Genomic DNA, 21,507 nt, shown 5'->3' on the forward strand with positions numbered 1-21,507 from the left:
TCTGGGTTCGCGTTATTGATTCCGTACCTTTGCTATAATGTTACAGCCATAGCCTGTCTTCGAACTGTTCCCGCGACAAGTTACTGCAACGATACAGATCTAAATAACTTCTCTAAGACTCTTTCTTGTAGATATAACGCTGAACTTGTATGCGACATGGTCACTATCCGTAGTTCAATTAAGGTTATCTAAGTAAACTAATTCATCCATCGTATTAAATTGCTTTTACTGATGTCGATTCGTTCGCTTATCGAATGGCCCCCTACGACGACCCCGCGCTGATAGCATACCGACTGGCTCCATTTTTATCTAACACCTAGTAAGAGATAATGTTGAACAGTAATTGTCGTGAAATGCGTTAAATAACCTAGTAGCTTGTATAATACAGATCACTGATACGGGCACTCGCTGGCGAAAAGGAAAAATAGAAACGTTTTATAGATTATTCGAATAGTAATCTTGAAATTCTGCGTAGTTGAGTCGAAAACAAACGCAAGGCTATTGTCGTTGAGACAGACAAGCTACCGCGGTATAGAATCTAGTTGTGACACACTTTATCGCAGACGAGGAGGATCATCGAGTAATCGTTTGGGAGATTGTATCCATCGGTAAGAAGAAAAAGCCCCTTGCGGAGCAACGAAGGTAAACCTGCTTAATGTAGTGTTTAATAGCCAAGAAAAAGCTTTTTTATGCGTCACTAAGGTGCTTCGGTCATTGTGGAACAGACTCTCAAACAGACCATCGGCCTGCTAAAGATGATTGTCACGTCCAGGCTCGAGGACCGTGTGATTGAAGAAGTGCCTGCTCACATATTTTACAGAAATCGCTGTCAGCTTTTTGGAAATAAAATTGCGGTGGTAAGTAGAGCAAAAACGGAGGATGAAAGACTGAGATGAGTTGGATTATAAAAAATGAAGGGTCTTTTGTAGCTTGTGGAGCGTTTGTTTGGGATTTCCATTTGACTATATACCGAAAATTTGATACGTTTGATCAACTCAGAGGACGTAGAGGCGGTGGGTGCGTTTAGTGTACTAAATCCTAAGTGAGCGAAATGTCTGTCGTTCGGATCTTGCGTTACGATTTCAGATTGAACATAGAACGGGTCGTACGTTGACGTTCAATGATGTACTTCATGAAGTTGAGCGGCTGGCTGGAGCTTTTCAAGAGCTTGGAATGTCCGCGAGAGATCGCGTGGCGCTCCACGGCAACAACTCCATAGACATTTTTCTAGCGTATCTCGCGGTACATTTCATCAATGCAACAATTGTCGCATGCAAAACCACCCTTGTAGTCCGTAAGAATCTTATAATTTTCAAGTTCTAATCTTTCCAGATGTTCTTCCCGCCTAAAACATACGAAATTTCCTCTGCAAAAGCTACTGAATCTTATAGCACAAGGGGATCATTTAAACGCAATTGTTTAAAATAAATTTTGCTAAATGTGCCATTTACTTGAAGAAAATACATAATTGCGCTTTTTATACGTCCGTTTTATCTGATTGACATAACCTGAACTATAGAACGTAGCCGAAAACAAACATAAGGACGATCAAACTTGCACGAGCGTTTATTGTTTCTCAGGAGAAATGGTATATCAATGTGCAACTGCAAATGTGAAGTTTATCATTGCGGACGACGCGGCATACGAGGTGACTTTAAAGAGTCTTGACCAGCTTCCAGAAGTTAAGGTTAAGCTCTTTTCATAACAATTCTAAGTATACATTACACCTTTGGATTTTATGCTGACATCCAAACCCATAACGGTTTACTTTTGCCAAATATATCTTTCGGGAAGTACAAGTATTTGCACGAACCTTTAAACTGCAGCCTAGGTCAGATTCGTCTCAAAGGTCTGGCCATTAATTGACCTTAAGCAGCCCTAGTTTACATTAGTAATTTATTCATTATATTTAAATTAGATACCTATTCATTTACGGTTCACAGACTGTCATTCTGGCGAATATGGAAAGCCCACCGGCGTCACATCCAGAACTCATGACGGTGACACAGCTTTTACTCACCAGGTATATACCTGTTTGATAAAATGCAATATGTCTGACATCGTACTGCTTACTCGATGATGAAATAGATATATCTATCTTCACAAAGCTCTAGATTTGAAACTGTTTTATATTGTCTATAAACATTAGCAATAGTTGCAACGCTAAAGACACCATAAAATTTGCAGCACTCACCCGTTTAGCCCTCCTAAAGACGTCTGTCCACGTGAAGATGAGATTCTTATCACATTTACCTCGGGTACGACAGGCTTACCTAAAGGAGTGTTGCACACGCACTTTACCCACCAGTCGCAACTTATCTGCTCGAGGTAAGGCGCGTGACGAAAGGACAAATCCCACAACCAGTTCCTACAACAGCATGAACTGCAAACGGCACCCACGATTCTATTGGCTACATACGTTTCCCATTTTCCAGAGACATTTTTTTTATCAATCTATTTCCATTTAGTATTATTTACTTATTACTAAGATTAAAACTGAGATCAGTCTTCGTTTAGTATATTTTAGGCCAAAGAGGGCTCGTTTTCGTCGTTTCGTCAAACGATGTAACGATGTGTAGGACGAAACCCCCAAAAATGTAGGCGCGAGTTATCGCTCTCAAAATCCTCGCAGAAATAAGAAGGCGCTACTGATTGTTTTTTGAATCAAGGCACTTTGGCCTGATTCTTGAAAGTGAACTATTGATAGGAACCATTGAATTTATTGTGAACTAACTAGAAAAACTATGTACAAACGGAAGCCCTAAGAGGTTAGTGACTATTATCAACAAACGTTGTCATCTCGTGTTAACAACTGCATGAAACGAAAATCCATTTTCCGTAGGCTTTCAATAATTTTCGAAAGATACGAGTTTTAGCTTGCGATAACTTTTGATTGATTGCTGTTTTTACATTAAAATGCATTTACTGAAAGCGAGGAAGGTACGCAAGTTTTACGCGGCTCCGGTACGATTCTCCAGTGGTGTCCGATAAGCCATGTGTCTGGCTCGATTTTTTTCCCGCTGGCAATCTACATCGGCGCCACCTCCGTTGTTGCGAACACGAATCAGGATCTTGAGAATTTCGTCAACATATGCGAAACATACAGGGTAATGCATTCCCGACTCTCCTATTAATTATACCTTTATCTCTATTACTAAATCGTGGCAACTTTCATTTAAACAAATTGTTTTCCCTACACGTTCCACCGTGAGTTTTGTCATAGAATGTAGATTTGTTTCGCAAGGGAAGTTCCGCCTGTAACGCTCCGGCACACAATGTTTATATGACCAGTGTCACTATCTCTTTTTTACGCACTAGCTTTACCTAGAATTTTTAGTGTCTTTTTAAGCTTGTCTGACGTAGACGTTATCGCGACATGATCCTCCATGGTTTAAACGGAACCTTGTTATTTTTATAGTGCATTACAATGTCATGACGGTTCTGCCGTAATCGATGGAAGATCGACTATTGATTGAAAGCCCACTCAAGTTGGACTAGAGCTGGGTGTAAGAATGTTAATCGTTGGCTGAGCACGGGTTCTTGAAGCGAAATCACTCGATGATATCTTGGCAATCGTTCCTTAGGCGTCTAATGCCTGGTATTGCCTACTCTGGTAGCACACGCTCTATATATATATTACTAGATAAGTATCTCATAATAGAAAAATTTCTTTGGCCGGATACTTTTTGGGATCCGGCAATTCGCAGACTATTGTATAACATGCTCTACTGTATCATGGTTTGATTCATTACTCGTTATTTAACTATTTCTTATAGTGCAAAACGTAATAATGGTAAAAATGAATTGTTCTTGTTACGTATATATTGGTCACCTTTTTGGCTAGCTTAGCAGACAAGTATAAACTGCGGGAGAATATTGTTAAGGAAAATGATTGCGTAGATTGTGTTTTCCGTCGGCAGCGATTTTCTAGCAAGCTTATATTAATCGACACAAAAAACAAGGTGTTGGCAACTGCCTACAGCGAACTACTGTGTCTCATTTACAGGTTACGGAGTTGATGGTATTTCCGGTCATCCTCCAGAGACTGATTGAAATATTACGGCAAGCTCCGGGGGCGTGTCGTTCAGTAAAGCACGTCGTAGTAGGAGGCAGTACTATTTTTGTTTCGTGGTCAGAAGCTCTGATCGGTTTACTTGAACTTCAAAGCTACCGAATCTGTGAGTCAGAGCTAAGATGGATTGATCTCTTTTAAGCCTCGAAATTTGTAGAAAATATAGGGTATGTAGCCTTTCAAATTGGTAGGAAGGCCACTCATTTCATCATGGCGCAAAATGTTACATGTTATATTAGCGTGTTGAATGAATTCGCAGGACGGAGTAGCAATATCAGCACCCTGCTTTTTTTGATAGCAAAGTTCAGTACGTTTCTATTTGTCTCACGTTTATGATAGGACTAAACGTTTAAAACGTATTCTTACTGTTATTCCGTATTTGCTATTATTATTATATATGCGTGTAGCAGACTCGTAAGTTTAATTTCAACTCGTAAAACTGTGACAAACATTGTCCAAGAAACGATGTCTTTTCGTATCTCAGCTGGCTAGTTTCTAGGAAATAAATTTCTAGATAATCTATTGGGGGCCCGTATTAGAATGAATTAGAGACGATTTCCTGCTTTTGACTTCAGGGCTTGTAGTGACCACACCCACTTAGGTAAAGCGGTACCTTTGAAATTCGCTGTTATTTCTACTTTTCATTAACAGTAGGTATTAATTAACGGGAAGAGGGAATAGGTGTATAGTAGCAGCCGCCATTGGTTGGCCTATTTTTCTATGAGCAACGAATTGTACTGATATCATGATAAAAGAAAGAATCGGTTTTATTTGGTCAGCAATAATGGAAATCTTGAACAACAGAAAAAGCTTAAATCTCCCTAAGAGATAATTGCTATCCATTAGACCAGCTGAATGCGCGATGAGTTAGCGCCTTTCTGGCTGCTCTTTCGAGTAAAGGACACCGTCGCACAGAGAATGTGTGACGATTCCGTATTGAATATTCTTGATACCTTATTTTGTACCTATTTTTAGCTATACGGCACTTGAAATATTCGGGCTAGTAAGGCCTCTAAATCTGTTTCAGACATGGCAATTCGGGCAACAGCCTGATCGATGCCCCCGTCTGATCTCATCAACATCGTGATCATTCGAAAATATGCTGTTTTCCATATCTGCAGAATCATTTACAAAAACGTATTTGCATGGAATAGTTCTGGTGATCTACGTGGCCGAGACAAACAAACTTTATCGAACTGCTAACATGGCATCGTTTCATACTTTTAGACTATAAGCCACCAAATAAAATCAGTAGAAATTGATTGTGGCTACATAAAACTGCTTGTTGTCATGGGCTGTTTTTAGTGTATGGTATGAGTGAATGTTTTATCGTCACGATAACCGAGGATAACAAGTGCACAACCCAGTCAGTTGGGAGACCATATCCAAATACGCGCATGAAGGTCATCGATACGAAAAACGGCAGTATGCTCAATCCCTACGAAAAGGTATGCTATTACTACAATATATACCCTTAAGATAGAGTTGTTCCGTCGTTTTTGTCTGCTTACGAATGTATTTTATTATGCTTGAAAAGGGGGCCAAAATGGTCATTTGGTGAGTGAAAATTTGGCAATTCGCCGACGTTATATCGGTCGGCTCGACATGGACCCCTTACCGCACCGCGCCATGCTTTAGGAAGGAGATCAATCATCCTATCATTCACACCTAAAAAAAGACATTTATTGCGCTGGAATAATTTCCGATTCGAAATTGTCGCTACAATTTACTCAGTTGCTAATAGTATTTTTATATATCTAAAACCAATATTGAAGGGCGAGTTAGCGGTCAAGAGTGATTTTATTATGAAGTCATACGACAAGAGACCCGATGCTACGTCTGAAGCCATTACCAAGGAAGGCTGGCTGCTTACAGGTGAATTTATATTATTAATGAGTGAACTTTATTATACAGCAGGCATGGAAGAAACGACAGTGATATGGTGCGGAAATATAGACTTCGTTTTATTGAATAGAAAAAAAAAAAAAAGTGGTGTAGCTCTGTAATAACTTGCATATACAGTGACTGAGCTAATGTATTTGTAACTTCCATGGAATCAGCTTGATACAATTTTGCATTACTAATTATCCAGTTTTTGTTGACTCCTTGAACAGGTGATTACGGATATATGGATAAAGAAGGTAAATTTTATATATGCGAACGCCTAAAACAGATGATCAAGTGTCTAGACAACCAGCTGTCTCCTGCCGAGTTAGAGGACCTATTACTTCAGGTAGCCCATATAAGTTTGCTTTTACTTTGCAATATTGGCAATTTCTAAAATCATCTCCTAAAGCGGTTAGCGAATAGGGGAGGGATTATTATTCCTTAACGCGGCACGTATTCGCGCCCGACACCGAAACAACCACTGTATATCGATATATTATTTGTATCAACTATGAACAATAGCTAACAAATGTTAATTTTAGGTCGATATATTTGCATTTTAATATTATCTTTACATAACGATACATAACAGTTATACTTCGAGCCTATCTAGGACCTACAATTACTTCCTAAAAACTTCGACCGTCTAGCTGTTTGAAACGTGTTCGCCTGCATGGCAGATGTATTTTGATTACGGACGCAATCCTGTTTCGAAAAATTAAGCCGAATATGAATTAGGACAAACGATGAAGTTGAACGTACTACTTCCTTAGGTTGCCGAAGCTATTCAACAGCTCTTCGTATCTGCGTATTACTTTTTGTTCAATATGGCACACAACAACAACAGAATTTGGCAAAAAAAGTTAACACCACAACAGCTACATGGCATAGCTAAACGCACGTGTTAAATATTGAGGGAATATATTCGGCTCATAGGGTTACTAGCTTAATTTTTTAGAATAACGAAAACCCTGACTAATACTGGGCTACCTCCACGTCCTCCAGTCTAAGATGAAAGGGGCTTTAAACCTTAAAGGCGATCGAAAAAGAGGTGTTCTATTGATGTGCGAGTTGACAAGGGAATGAGCTTCCCCATATTTTGGGAAGAACGATGTCGCCCCCAGAGGAGAGCTGTGAAATGTGTCATATGTAAAATAACGAACACAGCATTAGTTCTCGATTTTCTGGATTTTCCGAAACTTCGATGCAAGCCAACTGAAGGTTGTTCTTGGCCAGGAGTGCCTCAGCGGTTTCCAGCGAATGAGATTCTTAGGATACTGCTACGCGGGCTATAAAGTGTACATGCTGAACCTCGTCATGACAATTCCTGCACAAAAGCAAGCCAATTGGAAATAATGGCTTCGTCTAAGGACAAAGTTTCACCCCAGGCTTGTTATACTGTCACATTGTTCCTTTTTAACGATTCAGCAGCCTTCAGAGCATTTACCGTTCAGTTCCTAATGATCTCTATGACAACGAAGTTGTCATCTCGCATTTTTGAAGTTCGAAGCACTTTACTCCGCTAGCTCGTTGGTTTCTGTAGTTTAAAATCGCTAAATTGTGAATCACATTGTCAGAAATAAACAGCGATATTATATTATACACGTCTTCATGATGCAGCCGTGAGATGAACTTCGGAAAATGTGCCTTGTCTTTTTCCCGGCATTTTGACTGGTACCTGAATTAATAAAATGCAAGTACCCTTGACTAGTTGTGCGAACTATTGTCCTATGCTAAGCAAGTGTCAACAATTGACATCTTTGAACTTCGGTCTATCTCGAATAAAAAATGCAGATTAGTTACATTTTTGAATAGTTAATTAGTGTGTTATGTTTGTTTATTAGAAGATAAAGTGTCTTTTTGCTTTACCATAATAACAGCGGTCGAATCCTCTACAAAGCTACTGTATATCTATTGTTGTCCGGACGTATATAACAGTAGCTAAAAGAGAGCATTACATTTGACAACTAAATGTTTTAGAGTTTTTTTCCAGTACTGCCGTTAAGTTGTTGCTCCAGACGGCCGGCCTCCGGCACGAGGCAATGTCTATATGCGTATATGACTTACGAATTTGACCAATGGTGGATTGTATCTTTCTATAGAACGTGGCAGTAAAAGAGGCCATCGTCATTGGACTCCCGGACAAGAAGTACGGCGAGGCGCCGACCGCCTACATTGTCCTTAATAAGGGACATTCGCCAAGCGATGAACTCAAACAAGAACTTCTCGATATGGTTAAACGTACGTTGCGTATAAATTGATACCGCTTTAGAAAGATGTCGCAACCATATATATCGTACTTTAAACGTACACTCATGAGTCTGAGTTGCTCTTTAGTGCCAGTTCGTAACCATAGCACCACATCGTTGACTAGAAAGATATATGCAATTACAGATAGAGTAGTACGCTTAAAAAAATATTATTGTGACCTCATTTGAGTTGGTAGTGATTTTTACTACTGCTAGCGGTTGTTTATCCGATAGCTAGTGCACTCATTTATAGTGAGAAATATTTGTTCTTTTTTTCTAGGAGAATTTGCTTACTACAAGCATCTGTACGGTGGAGTCTTTTTCGTGGATGAACTTCCGAAAACTGACAACGGAAAATTCGCTCGCGTTGAACTCAGAAGTCTCGTCACAGCTGGTCAAATTAGTATAATCAATCAGACAGCCTGATAATAACGACTGATATTCTTAAAAGAAAGAAAAAAAAATCATTGAAAAAATAACAATTCTAAGGGCAGTGTAAGCGGCAGTAAGCTCGATCCAACTATCAAGTAAGCGAGAGTAGTAATCGAATTGTACCACTTAACTTATCATTCGATATTGGTGCATGTCTGTCCTCCTAACGTCCTGTCGTCTAAAGCACATTTTCGCTAAGCTAGTGTGAGTAACCTATATTCAATTTAGGGCAAAACACTGGTCGTCTCAACTACTTCAATACGTTCTTATTCGAGTTGTTTTTACTTTACGTCCCGTATTGTTGTTTGGCATTGCACAAGACGCTTAGCTCCCGGTGCGAAACAAAGTGTCTCTACGATCGGATCCAATCCCATATCAGCACGTGTCCTTCAGGTGTAGCAGGCAAACAGGTCACCATGGCGACCACAAGTGAAAGTTCAATAGCTAGGTGATCACTAGCTGCTTCTATGAGCTACTGCCTGCCCTGGCCCGGTGGCAAAGTGCTTTTATTTTTCTCTCCGCTCAACGCAGAAAACGTATCACAAAAATCACTATTTAGGATTATATTGTGATGCAATCACCAGTTCAATTAGGAAAGATTTTTCCACAGAGGTGCGAGATCCCCGTACAGATCATGATCAAGGTTGATGCTGGGAAAAAATATTCTACGGCCTAATATGATAAAAATGCTACAATATATGCAAATAAAAAATGCAAAAAAAAACATACAGTATCCTATTGACGCCTTAAAGCAATCGGGATATTATTAGAGTATCGGGATATTAGAGTTAAGTTTTGAGACATAGGCTCAATACACTTATACGGTTGTTTTCGAAGCAATGATTTTTAATGTTCAGCCTAACTTCAAGTTACTTAGCCCTGAGCCTGGCTACGGGCTCGATGCCGGTTACTGTAAAATCTATATATTTGTCATTTGGTTGCGCAGAGGATGATCTAGGTAAATCGCTAAAGGGCAGTTTAGGCGGAGCTCGCTTACAACCAGCTACGAAAGGACTTTCAGTTACCTAAACTAGATTTGTTCCGTTTCATAGGAATTACGCAGAAAATATCGCGGCTATTGTCACGTTGGTCCATAGTGGTGATCGGTTTAATTAATACAATACTGTTGTAAATTGTTTTGAATTATACACAAAAATTAACTATTCTAAGTAAATTCGCTGTTTTTTTGGTAGGGAAACATCTTATAAGTACCTCTAGGGTCTGTTGAGTCTTCTGTTATTGATCGTATTCGGTATTAAGGCATTGTCCATCTGGGGATGTGGTAGATCTGTTAGGGCATTGTGAACAGGGCAAAGGAGTAGGAGCGTGGATAGGAAGGACGATATACGATCAAACAGCGTTTACTAAGGAGCGATGATTTGGTACCAGTTCGCAATTAGCCAAAAGAAAGATATGAATATTTACACATGTGTGCATACATAGACATACATGTATAGATACTACTAATAAAAGCATATTAGTGTGCAAATTAATTATACAACGTTTATGAAATATAGGCTAACTAAGGTACATTTACAAAGGATATTGAATTAGTAACTTGTTAGTTATGTGACCGATTCGCTTATTAAGTTCAATCAAGTGGAGTTGGGTGCCTTATACCTTATCCGAGGGACAGCAGCGATGTGAGTACGAGACAGAGTAACCATTTCCTATGACGTCGCGTTGTATTTCCGGTGAGTGGCCCAGTGAACATCCGTTAGCTGTCAAGCGGCTTGGCCTGTCTGGATGACCATAGACTACAATACCTATAGCAGCTCCCGCTTCTGTTCTGCATGCGCGCTCCTGAACAACTCGGTCATCTGTCCCCCGAGGCGGAATCTCACCGCCGTCAGGCATAGCGACGGCAGTTGACTTGTCGCCCATCAGACCGCGGACATCTATAACAGCTATAGTGCTACTAGTTCTTCTTCCAGATTAACTGTATTTTGTCGTGAGAACATCGTCTCTCAGCGCGGTTAGATTAAGCAACAGAGCAAGCAACGAACCAGGAGACTAGGAAGCTGACCGAACATACAAGTTTTGACGGAAACGATGTTCGTCCCTGGCCGCCGTTCGCTCAACCTTAGCAGCTTGTTATGGCTGCTCTCCTGTGGGGGTCATCTGCAAGGAGAAAGGTATGGCAGTGACGCGAGTACTCTTCTGGGAAGAATACCACGACCAGTAGTAAAAACGAAAGTGTGGGTGGAAGGTTTAGTTTCTCAAGGATACTCGTTCCTATCCTGGACATCACATATGAAGTAGCTTCATCCCGTCTCTATATACTCGTCCTAACCAGGCCCAACGTACTCATAGAGCCAAAGGCCTGAAACTACGTAGTGGTGAATCCTTCTTTGTGAGTCTTCTTTATAACTTGGCTTATGGCAATATTTGAAACTAGCTAAGTCCTACGAAATAATCTTACTTTTGGTTGTTTCATTTGTTGCTGCACGTGTCCGGGACCCTAAATGATTGTGCAAACACAAAATGCATTATCAATACTGAATGATAAGATCAACTACGGTCGTATATTTCGTTTCCGGGAGGAAAGTATTATTTTTTGACGACGCGAAAAAATAATGGCCTGGCGGCGCTCGAAAACCTAGCTAATTGTATCACAGTGATATTTCGTCGTAAAGAAAACTAAAACTATACAGAATAACTACGGCACCTGTTGATTATCCTACGGAAATACAAGACAACACTTTTTTGTTTGTTAAGAAGGAAATACACAATGGTAGAGTTTATCTACATAGTGCTAAATATTACCCTCTAAGAACATTTGGGAGATTTCACAAGCTAGAGAAATCGAACTTCAAAAAATTCTTATCAGAGATTCGCGTTTATTGCCAAACGGGAAAAAAGCATTGGTCAATGTAGCGTCAATTTTCTAGTTTGGCGCAATTATAACGTTAATTAGCTCGGGAGTATTACTTTTATTGAACTTTTTTGTTAGGGAGCACTCAAACGCTCTATACACGTCTATTTGTATTAGCCTGAATGTTTCTGAAACTGTGTGTTACTTTTCTTTATATTTCGCATATAAGCAAGACGTGCTATCTCTATCTGTTTTCAGTATATTTTTGACACCGGCCCTTTGAAGACAACATTTAGAATTAGAGGTTTCCCGTACTACAGCGTTTGCTTCGTTTTGTAGATCTTGCTTGATTCCCTTCCTTGTAACACAGGGCAACACGGAGCTTCCTGTATCGATTTTTGCATCTCCTTACCATGTCCCCAGGCTACGGGGGCTCTGATAAGGTTTCATATGGCACACGCTGTAGACGCAGCTGAACACCTCCTCCGCCATCTTCCCTAACAGATACTAGGTACAGTTGTGTATTTCAAGGGAAATACCAACATAGATCCATATGAGTGTGTACGGCTGTCCAGCCGCCGTGGGTTGTAGGTGGTTTTTCGCCCGGGAGACTCTGCTCACTTTTCGAAAAGACGCAAAGGCAGAGGATAGACAGACCTCCAGCTCCAAGTGCTCAATACTGTTCGCTTTCCGCAGCCCATTCTATTCAGAGGGACGCCCACAACAACGACAACAACAAAATAGAACACCGCACAAAAACAACTCGCTAGACACCGGTAGCGGAAGCTATATCGACGCAAGGCACCTAGTCAAACTTCGAATTTCGTTTTGAACCAAAATAGGCGTACGTTAGATTTTTGCATGCCTTTCGAATATAAACAGCAATAACTCGTATTCGCTAGGACGAAAAATAAACAGGTGCAATATACAGCTACCTTTGTAGGAACGGGTCTTTCGTCTCTGTGTATTGTTGGTAGCGTATGATAGTTGGGACTTCAGCAGACCTCGATACGGTATACGAATGATGTTAGGACTCTGCGACGCCGATCGACGTCGTTTCGCTGAAAAAGTAATTTATAGTGCGACGATTACCGTTGAAAGGGTTGGAAAAGGCGAAAACACGATTACGACTTTTAGGAAACAAAACCCAACCCAATGTAGCTCGATCTGCTAATATTAGGCGTGATAAATCAGCAATAAGATGCAGTCGAAAGATGCTTCATGCTGCGCCATCATCGTACCGTGAGAGCATGAAAAGTCAGTTATTTAACTTAGACCGAACATTATATGAAGGAAGATCCATATTATTTCATTAGATCTTTTTGTGAGCAACGCGTGCTGAATGGCATTTTGTAATTCGTATGACCGGCACAGCATATTTATCAATTTTCCAGCTAGCTTTTTAGTTAGGTTATAAACAGAAGTTCCTGTCAACATTAAGGTAACATTGTGGGCGCTGATGTATTCAAAACCCAGAGATTAAATTTGAATGATAGAATTAAGACCATTAGAAATGTCAGACCGAGCGTGGGCTAACTCGAGCATTTGCGGTGCTCGTGGAGCCATGCGGGCATCCATGCGCGAAATTGAGCCGCTGCGCGAGCAGGTAAGACCTTCCAAGACAGAAAAATTCCTTTAGAAGCCTGTTATGGTAACGCAAACTTGATTTCCACGAAAAGCGTTGTTTGGGAAAAAATTTTAATTTTCTAAAGAGGCCATAACTATAAAGATTGCTCGTTTTTCTGCAATGCATTACCACACTGTTTAGGTGTTTAAGTTTGTTATCAGTAATGCACCAACGTTTATTGACGTATTATTCTACCGAGTTATATGGTACAATGATTTGGTAAGACTTAATCATTTCAGAAGCTTAGCCTTTAGGTGCATCCTGAATTGAAAAATACTGATTCCGATTGGCTATTGGGGTTGATATCATCCAGTTCTCTGATTGTTACTTGTCCAGGGTATCTGGGACGTCACGCGGCGGAATCAGAAGTCTGGAGAGACTGATAGAAACTGTGATGGAATTAGTAAATTGTTTGATGAATCTTCATGGGACTGCCTTTAGTCAAAAATTAAGGCGGCTAGGTGATTTCAAGTCTTGAAGGGCTTCCTGTGATGATGATTGACCTATCAGTTTTTATAGTGGGGCAGGTATGGTTTTTAACAAAAATACAAAAATCGAAAAACCTACCTATAATTGGCGTAGTATAAATAATAATAGTTTAAAACGGACTAAGGCGACGGCACCATAAGTTAAAGGATTCGCTTTGATCGGTCCTGACAATTTCGAGGCAGAGAAAAGCGGATTCTGGTGACATGTTTTTGGTCGATATCAAAAAATCTCATGTTTAATTTGGTTTTCCTGCGTAAAACTTTAGTAACAAATCGACTGTAGTCGGCAGAACGCGTACAACATCAAGTATTTCTTGTGGTCGCCGATAATATATTCGTAAATGCAATTTCCTTTGAATGGAAAATCATTCGTGTGCCGCAGCTGGCAAATATAACCTACACGTACCTAGATAAGAAGCGCTGGTGATCTACGTAAACGTAAGTAATAACCCCGCTCTGTGTTCGGCTTCGGACCCTGTCGAAAGGTTGTATTCGCCCCAAAAACATCAGATACAAACTTAGCCAGGCATAATTATGTTCTTGATTAACGACATTTAGGAACTTTACAGCGAAATCTCGGTCGAAATGGTATCAGCCGAAGTGTAGCAGGCACTATTGTGATGGTGCAGTGGGTGCCTGTCAGGTGCCCAAGGCGCAAGTTCGTCCAGAAGCACACTTTGTCTACTGTTGACAGAAGCCAACCGTGCAAAGCAATGTCTAACACCAGTATCTGACCTAACATTTGAAACGTTTAGGCGTTATTGCCGATTCGGAGGCTATCGGAACTAAATGGTCTTAAACCTTACATCTAAAGGAAACAGATTTAGAATCATCAGGAGAAGAAGAGGAAGCCATTTTGATTTTTATTACAGTTAGAAAAAGCTGCCTTACGCTTCCTACTATCCTGGCTTTTGACCATAGCGCGCTTTAGCTGGTAAACACGGATCGGAAGTTCCTCCTGTTTTCCAGCTTGCTTTTAATGGGGGCTAATAGATGAATATAAGACAAATCATATATAACAGCTATGGAAGCAAATATATAGAGTAAGATGTACAGCTTACGTAATTAGATGTTTATTCGACAACACACAATTCAACAACAGACAATTAGATCACCTACAGAACTATCCCTGTGCTACATAAAAACTATCAACAACCAAAAACAAAAAAATCAACAGTCAAGAAGAGCACAATTATTCATTTGGACTGTAGTGACAAAAACCAATGGCGCTAATATCATCATGAAGCAGAAACTGTTTTAAGTTGAAAACTTACATTTTATTTTCCGTATACATTAACTTTCCATGTTAGTAAAAGTTATTAATCTTGTATTTGGTGACGGTTCATTTATGACAATTTAGGTTAGTAAGCTCACCGTAAAGTAATCTGCTTGCGCTTTCTTTGAAATCGGCGTATAAAAAGACCCGGGTATATAGATAGAGACAGTGTTGACCCATTGTGGAAAATTCAGTTTCCCCGACGATACTTCGTAGTCAAGTACGCATGGGTCAAACAATTTCTAATGGCGTTTCGATCTACGCTTAAACGGTAGGCCATCAGCCACCGCCAGTAGCGAGTTCCGGTAGAGATTTTTCCATGACAGTGCAGTAAAAATCCTCACAAGACTTCTTCTTGGTCTTGAGTAAGCCTGATCTTTCCTTTTTATATGCCTCCAGGGCGAGTCCCGTTCCATTTCCTAGACTCTCTTTGTTGATGGTAATCGTATGCCTCCCATGTGATGTCGCTGATGATAGCCCGTTGCTATTCGACTGCGAACGCTCACTAAAGCAGCCGTAATAGATGTAAGGGTGGAAGAAATAGGTGGCCAAGCAGCTCGCCGCTCACTTGGTGAGTGGGTGTATGTGCTGAATGCTGATGCTTTGCTGACTTACGTATTTAAGGATACGACGTAGGGAGTTCTTCGAATTGGAAAACTCAATGCAGCTTTTCTTTTTTTTTTCTTTTACATAGGACAATCAACTAACGCCGACTCGTTTATGTCCACTTTCCAATACTAATTTCTAAAGAAAGGCCTGACTGGTTTATCATGTGACTTCGATTTCATTAAGGTGCGCCAATGATCGTATTATCCTAGATAATTATCTATTTATCGATGCTCTCTCCTCCCACGCGGGTGTGCTATACAGGCGTAATCAAACCAATACAGAAAAATCGGTCGGATGCGAGTGTCGTCGTCACTGCTGTCAGCAACTAAACAAACGATAGACGAACGACCCTCCAGGGATGCGAAAAAGGCTACAGTGGATACGCCTGTCCTCTGTGAATCAAACGTTCTAACGTATTTGCTGTTCTGAATCCGCAGCGTTCCAGGGTTACCGTTCCATTGGAAAATCCATCTTTGTTTTTCGGCTATATACGATGCCCTGGGGGCAATCGGTGTGCTGAAATGCTTCCACCTCTTATGTATGTCGGATCGTTTTCATAGTTTGAGTGTTTTCGAAGCGATTTTTATATCCAATATAGTTGTCTGAAGAGCGAAATTGGCTTTGATACGGGATGGTTTTAGTTTGCCGTTCGTTCAAGACAGTGGACCGCTTTGGCTGGTTAAGAGGATGAACATGCAAACCGTGTAATCTGGGTTCACATAGATAGACAAATCTTGCTTCACAGTTGAAGGCGGGTGCACCGTCGTGCTTTGTACACCACCATCTAGTATAGCAACTTTGCTTAAGCTCAAGAGGGCCAGCTGATACGAACCAGATGTTCGTATTAGCTGGCCCTCTAACGTTTTAGTCTACATTTCATCCCAGCAGTGGCAAATATCTACTATGTATTTCTATAGTGTGTGATAGGTACATTTACTTTTGTCACGCCTTCGCGATTAATCAAAAGAAGATGGTAACGTCATATACGCGTCCAGCGTACTATATAGATTAGTTAATAGTCTAGTTTGGGTAAGTCGTATTGAAGGAAATCTGTCTTTCGATAGAACTGCTCTTCAGTACAATAGTCCCGCATCTCTTCCGTGTCTGCTGCGTTATCAAAACTTACGTAATTGGCAAGTGCAAAATATCATACTTTGAGACGCCGCTGTGTGGGTCTATTGGGTCCTATCAGGTTAGCCAGAATCACTTTCTCTCCATTTAAAAAGCCAGCTTTTTCGGTCGGAATCCCATAGGCCTGACACGGAAATATTTCTTTTTCATTAGGCTCACTGCAGGAAATGCCTAACCTAACTGATAAGGAAATCTTGGCCTTTACAATTATATGCTGTTATTCCCTGTTACCTGTTCAGTAATAACGCGTCTTTCCAGTGCTCTACAGTTATTTGCGTAAAGCTATGGCCTACAAACCATGATACTACTGCCGCTGGTAACCAACAAATTGTTAAGCTTAATACGAAGTGACATGGCTTATGGGATACTTGACATTGGTGACTCTCGGTATTCATGAAACTATAGATACCCAATCCTAAACTTAGGCCCACGTCAGGATGCAGTTTTTACTTAGGTAAGTAAAAGAAAGTCAGCGGGCATGATAATGCGACACAAATAGAGGCTGGCTCAAAAAGGGGAACATTGGGTTTTGAAGGCAATTTCCAATGTGAGCGTGTCGAGATTTTTTTTTTCGCTTTCGGTACTTGTGGATACAGGGTTGCTGCAGAAGAAATTGCCGTACCGCTCCTGGTACAGATAGTGATTATATAAATGTGTTGATCGTATTATAATGGCAAGCTGGTAATACAGAGTAGTCGCAGTTTTATAAATACTGATAATAAACTCCTAATTGGTCCAGAGCTTCTTGTTGTTAATGATCAATGCACATGTTTTGTTGTTTATGTCTGCGTTTGTTTCGTTGACTAGAGACTTTTTATATATGTATAATATATGTATCAGCTGATATGACTAACTCAAGCTCAACGTAAGATGCCTTATTTTAGCGATGCAAAAATATGTTTTTCTATTTAATCACACCTGTAGTGTAGTACATGCCGGACGTGTATCATTCGATAGCGGTTCGTTTATATCAGAACAGTTCCATTGTCATGTTTCTGTCATGTCATGAAGTCTGCTTGACTTCAGAGTTCGTATCAGAGATTGCAGAAGTCGAGCTTTCAACGAATCGTAAGCTTGAGGTCGGTCGAAACTAATTAGTCTTAATTAATAACAAACAAAGATCAGCATTGATGACAACTGGACAATTAACACTGAGAATGACAAAAACGTCAATTAAATAAAAGTGTTTATTTTAACATGTATATATATATATAAAGTGATGCGTTCCTTTTTGAAACAGTGGAACGAACAAACAAACAAGCTCGTCACGATAAATAACAGGATGCTCCGTTTCTACAATTTGAGTATTGATTAGTTACTGTTCAGTCTTTTCGGCTGGATAACCCTTTACCTTTTAGCAAGTTTAAAAACTGAATATTTTGCCCGGGATCGACAGCCTGCATCCAAAACTATGACTTAGACAAACCGGAAGATCGTCAGTAGGGTTAAAATTGACAGGGTTCGAAAAGCCATTTTTAATACGCCTAGGTTTTTAGTACCTCAAAAGAAAGTAAAGAAAAGAAGTAATCTGCCACTGGAATGTCCAAATAGTTAGTGTTTTAAATGTCTCGTGCCGTTTTAGATCTTCTGAATTTTTTTTCCCTGTTTTGCATTTTTAGAACCTATGGCCTGCTACCAGCCTGAAATCTAACTTTGTTGTAATTTTTCGTGTGCACCGTATTTAAGCATCCCTTCGGCGAATTTAGATCTAGCAATACTGTTTGGCCTACGGAACGATCAAAAAAATTAATTATGGATTAAAAATGGCTTTTCGGGGCCCGAATTGGTTGAAACTGTATCAGGAGTGGAGATTAGCTGCACTGAATGTACATAACCATCACGAACGACGCATCTAACATATGCGAAAGCTTTCATTGAAATGTTCGTTGTATTTAGGTGTAAATATTAAGAACGAGGTACAGAAGAAATGCTCAATTTAGACGCCCTACAGTACTATATATGTAGCATTACTCCATACTGTTCTCGGTTCCTATACGTCTGCCCACCGAATCCAGACAAAACAACTCTAATATTTCGTTAGAATGAAGCAAAAACAATAAACACGAAGATAAGCGGCACTTTCAAAAGCAATGTGACTCCATTGTGGCTACTGGGAAAAGACAGCTATTGCCCCAATGCCGTGATTCCTTCAGAGGAATTCATGGCTGCAGGACGCTTCGGGGGGTAAGTATGGACTGAGAGGGAACGGGTAAAATGAATACAAAAAATTGCCACGTGCAAGCAGAAATTTACGGTTCACGAAAAACAGGTAGGCCTTACCCGTCTCTCACATATACATACACACACACACACACAGAAGTGTGGAATTACTTTTATTTTATCAGTTCTAATGTAAACCCATGTCTCACCTAAGAAAGTAGCAAAATGTGGTAGACCGCTTCATTAATCGATTGATAGTAGCAAACGTTACTGGTATAGTGGTTCGTGCAGCCGACGCATGGAGTTAACCTTCCTTGTGTTTTTCCTTTATTTTAAACGTTTCTTTTAATGTTGTCGTTATTTGCTTTTCTGTATTCTGTGCGAATATCTTTATCATTTGAGTAAATTTGGTTTGACGTAACAAAACTAAGTAGGCGACAACAGTGATAATTCCTGTTGAAAGGTTGCGCTTTTTTGTATCAAAGAATAATTTGATTCGAAGCAATAAACCTCAATTATTTCATCCGCTCTCTGCTGCAACCTAGGACAATGATCCTATATGACTGTACCAGTACCAATGCGGTTGATTATTTTGTTGGCCTTCAGCCTTGATTTCGCGCCGACCGTAGACGCGAAGGCGTTTCACCGACATATAAAATGTATTATGTGTAAGAGACAAACTGCTGTTTACGAAAGACTAAGGTCGGATCGTCATTGTCCCATAAATCAGCTTTTTACTTGGCCTTCGAGGGCGAATGCCTCGGGGGGCCGTTTGAGCACTTATCTCTGCAATAACATTCGTGCTGTGCCCTTTGGCCGCAAAAGCCGGCTTGAAAATATAAAACAGAGCAAAAAGGGCGTCCCCTCGAGGTCCATAAATCTGTCTATAAACACAGAGTTTAGCTTTTGTTTCTTATTTATTTTCTAGATATTGCAGCCTATCAGGTTCTATTACGCTGAAGGACGCCAATTGAAAAAGTACCATCCCGCCTTTATTAGTCAAACTGCTCGTGCTGTATTTGCTAATTGTGACGTATAAATAATTTTTCTAAAATTGAATTAATCAGATTTTAGATCCGTTCGAGCAGTATTGAGCTTTTATACAATGGCTGAGAGAGCGCTTTAAAGTCGATGAACAATATTTTTTAACGTGATCAAAACCCGGGTAGATTGTCCTAGTAGTTTCTCTTCTTGATTTATTATCTTCTTGAATTTTAGAAGCTTGTGTTTTTATTGACAGACAATCTATAAAAACATGCTTAGTCAAATAAAGTTTTTAATTAACCGTGTCAAAATAGTACATCTTGTACCCAAAGCATTGTTTGTCTATCACACGATAACTTAACGCTTGTAAAGTTCGCTTCACATTATGCAGACTCACTAAAATATCATTAGCATTGATAAAACGTTTGATAAATTAAATTAGCAAACGATGTTTCTTCTACTTGATTACAATTGAAGGAATTCCCTGCAAAAGCTCCATACCGACTACAGTTTAGAAGACTGGGCTTTTTCTATGAAGAACGATTAGGTTTCTTCATGCTAGACCTAGTAAAAGGGTCTGTAACAAATTTTGGAAGTGCTTATCTTGCAAACTTCTATGGCTTAGAATGTACAAACAATAAAGTGATAGGGCCTTTCCACATAAGAGGTTCACTCAAACGTGCATCTTGACTGAATGTCAGATAAATAGGTGGCCTCTGAAAGCCCAGAAAATCAACGAACCCTGTGCTGCAAACGCCCGCGTCGAAATCATTGACAGTTCTGTTGTTCCGTCTACCTCTAGAGACATTGCTGATAAAAAAAAAAAATAGAACAGCTAAGTCGAAAGGATTGTGACCAACGATGCCCAGTCGTCGACTAACAGCAGCCTAATTCAGGCATAATTGTCAGGTTGAAAACATAGGTAAAAGTACAGACCCACTTTTCGCGTCAGTGTCTTTCAAACGTAGCAGGTATTTATCTCACCAAGCACATGCGTCGACCTATACTGACTGTCCGAGAAAATAACCTGAGTGCCGTTTAGCTAAAAAGAACGAACATTTCTTTCTGTGAAAAATAAGTATCAGCAGTATTTCTTTACATTAGGATATTTTTTTTTGCTTAGTTTAGATGATCCTAACGTGTTACACTTAACAGATTATAGAATCAAATCAAGATATAAATCATATAAAGAATAATTTGCCGGCCTGCCTGAAAAGGGCTTTAAGAAACTCTAAGAAAAAAAAAACCTCACGACAAAAAGATACTTCGAGTTAGTTACACAGACAAAGTTAACGGTTATATGTATTAGTACGGCAGATTTACATTTTATTAATTATTAGCACGTTTATATGTTGTCATATAAGGAAGCACAACAGAAAAACACGAAATTAATAGGATGCCATATCCAGACAATGAAAAAACTCATTCGGACAAGCATATGCGGGACTCAAACATTTCCGTACACTAAGATGATGCTAGGATGAGCTATTAATTGGCTTACGCTTCACACTTATTGAACCTAGGTTCATATATGTCTTTTTACTGCTACTATGAAGCTTATTTCGTCATATTGTACACACCTTAGCAAAGTATTCTAATCTACAGCGACCTGAAACACCACCGACATACATATTAAACGTCGTGTGTTACCTCCATTACTGTCTCTATTAGCTGTCAGTTGTTCTAGAGTCGAACGTAATCTCCTGAAGAATAAATGGCAATTCGATAGCGAGTGAGGGAAGAAAAAGGGACCCAGTACGTAGCACAGAAATCTGCA

General features: G+C 39.9%; 1 protein-coding gene across 1 annotated transcript; it reads left to right on the forward strand.

The window, feature by feature from the left end:
- Positions 1-687: 687 nt before the first annotated feature.
- On the forward strand, positions 688-10,133 carry LOC111271706 (uncharacterized). The gene is made up of 12 exons (XM_022852664.2): positions 688-857; positions 1,087-1,294; positions 1,581-1,687; positions 1,944-2,023; positions 2,188-2,328; positions 2,933-3,107; positions 4,007-4,178; positions 5,378-5,520; positions 5,848-5,947; positions 6,187-6,305; positions 8,062-8,200; positions 8,489-10,133. The coding sequence occupies exons 1-12, from the start codon at positions 756-758 to the stop codon at positions 8,632-8,634; spliced, it is 1,632 nt and encodes a 543-aa protein (XP_022708399.1). The 5' UTR covers positions 688-755; the 3' UTR covers positions 8,635-10,133.
- Positions 10,134-21,507: the final 11,374 nt, after the last annotated feature.

The sequence above is a fragment of the Varroa jacobsoni genome, unplaced genomic scaffold, assembly GCF_002532875.2.
Source record: "Varroa jacobsoni isolate VJ856 unplaced genomic scaffold, vjacob_1.0 contig00888, whole genome shotgun sequence".
Taxonomy (NCBI): Eukaryota; Metazoa; Arthropoda; class Arachnida; order Mesostigmata; family Varroidae; genus Varroa; species Varroa jacobsoni.

Bases quoted from the DNA above. Each gene is read 5' to 3' on its own strand.
- LOC111271706 (XM_022852664.2), top strand. From the start codon at position 756: ATGATTGTCACGTCCAGGCTCGAGGACCGTGTGATTGAAGAAGTGCCT. The intron at 1,688-1,943 runs GTTAAGCTCTTT...TACGGTTCACAG, and splicing joins ACCAGCTTCCAGAAGTTAAG to ACTGTCATTCTGGCGAATAT. The intron at 5,948-6,186 runs GTGAATTTATAT...CTCCTTGAACAG, and splicing joins GGAAGGCTGGCTGCTTACAG to GTGATTACGGATATATGGAT.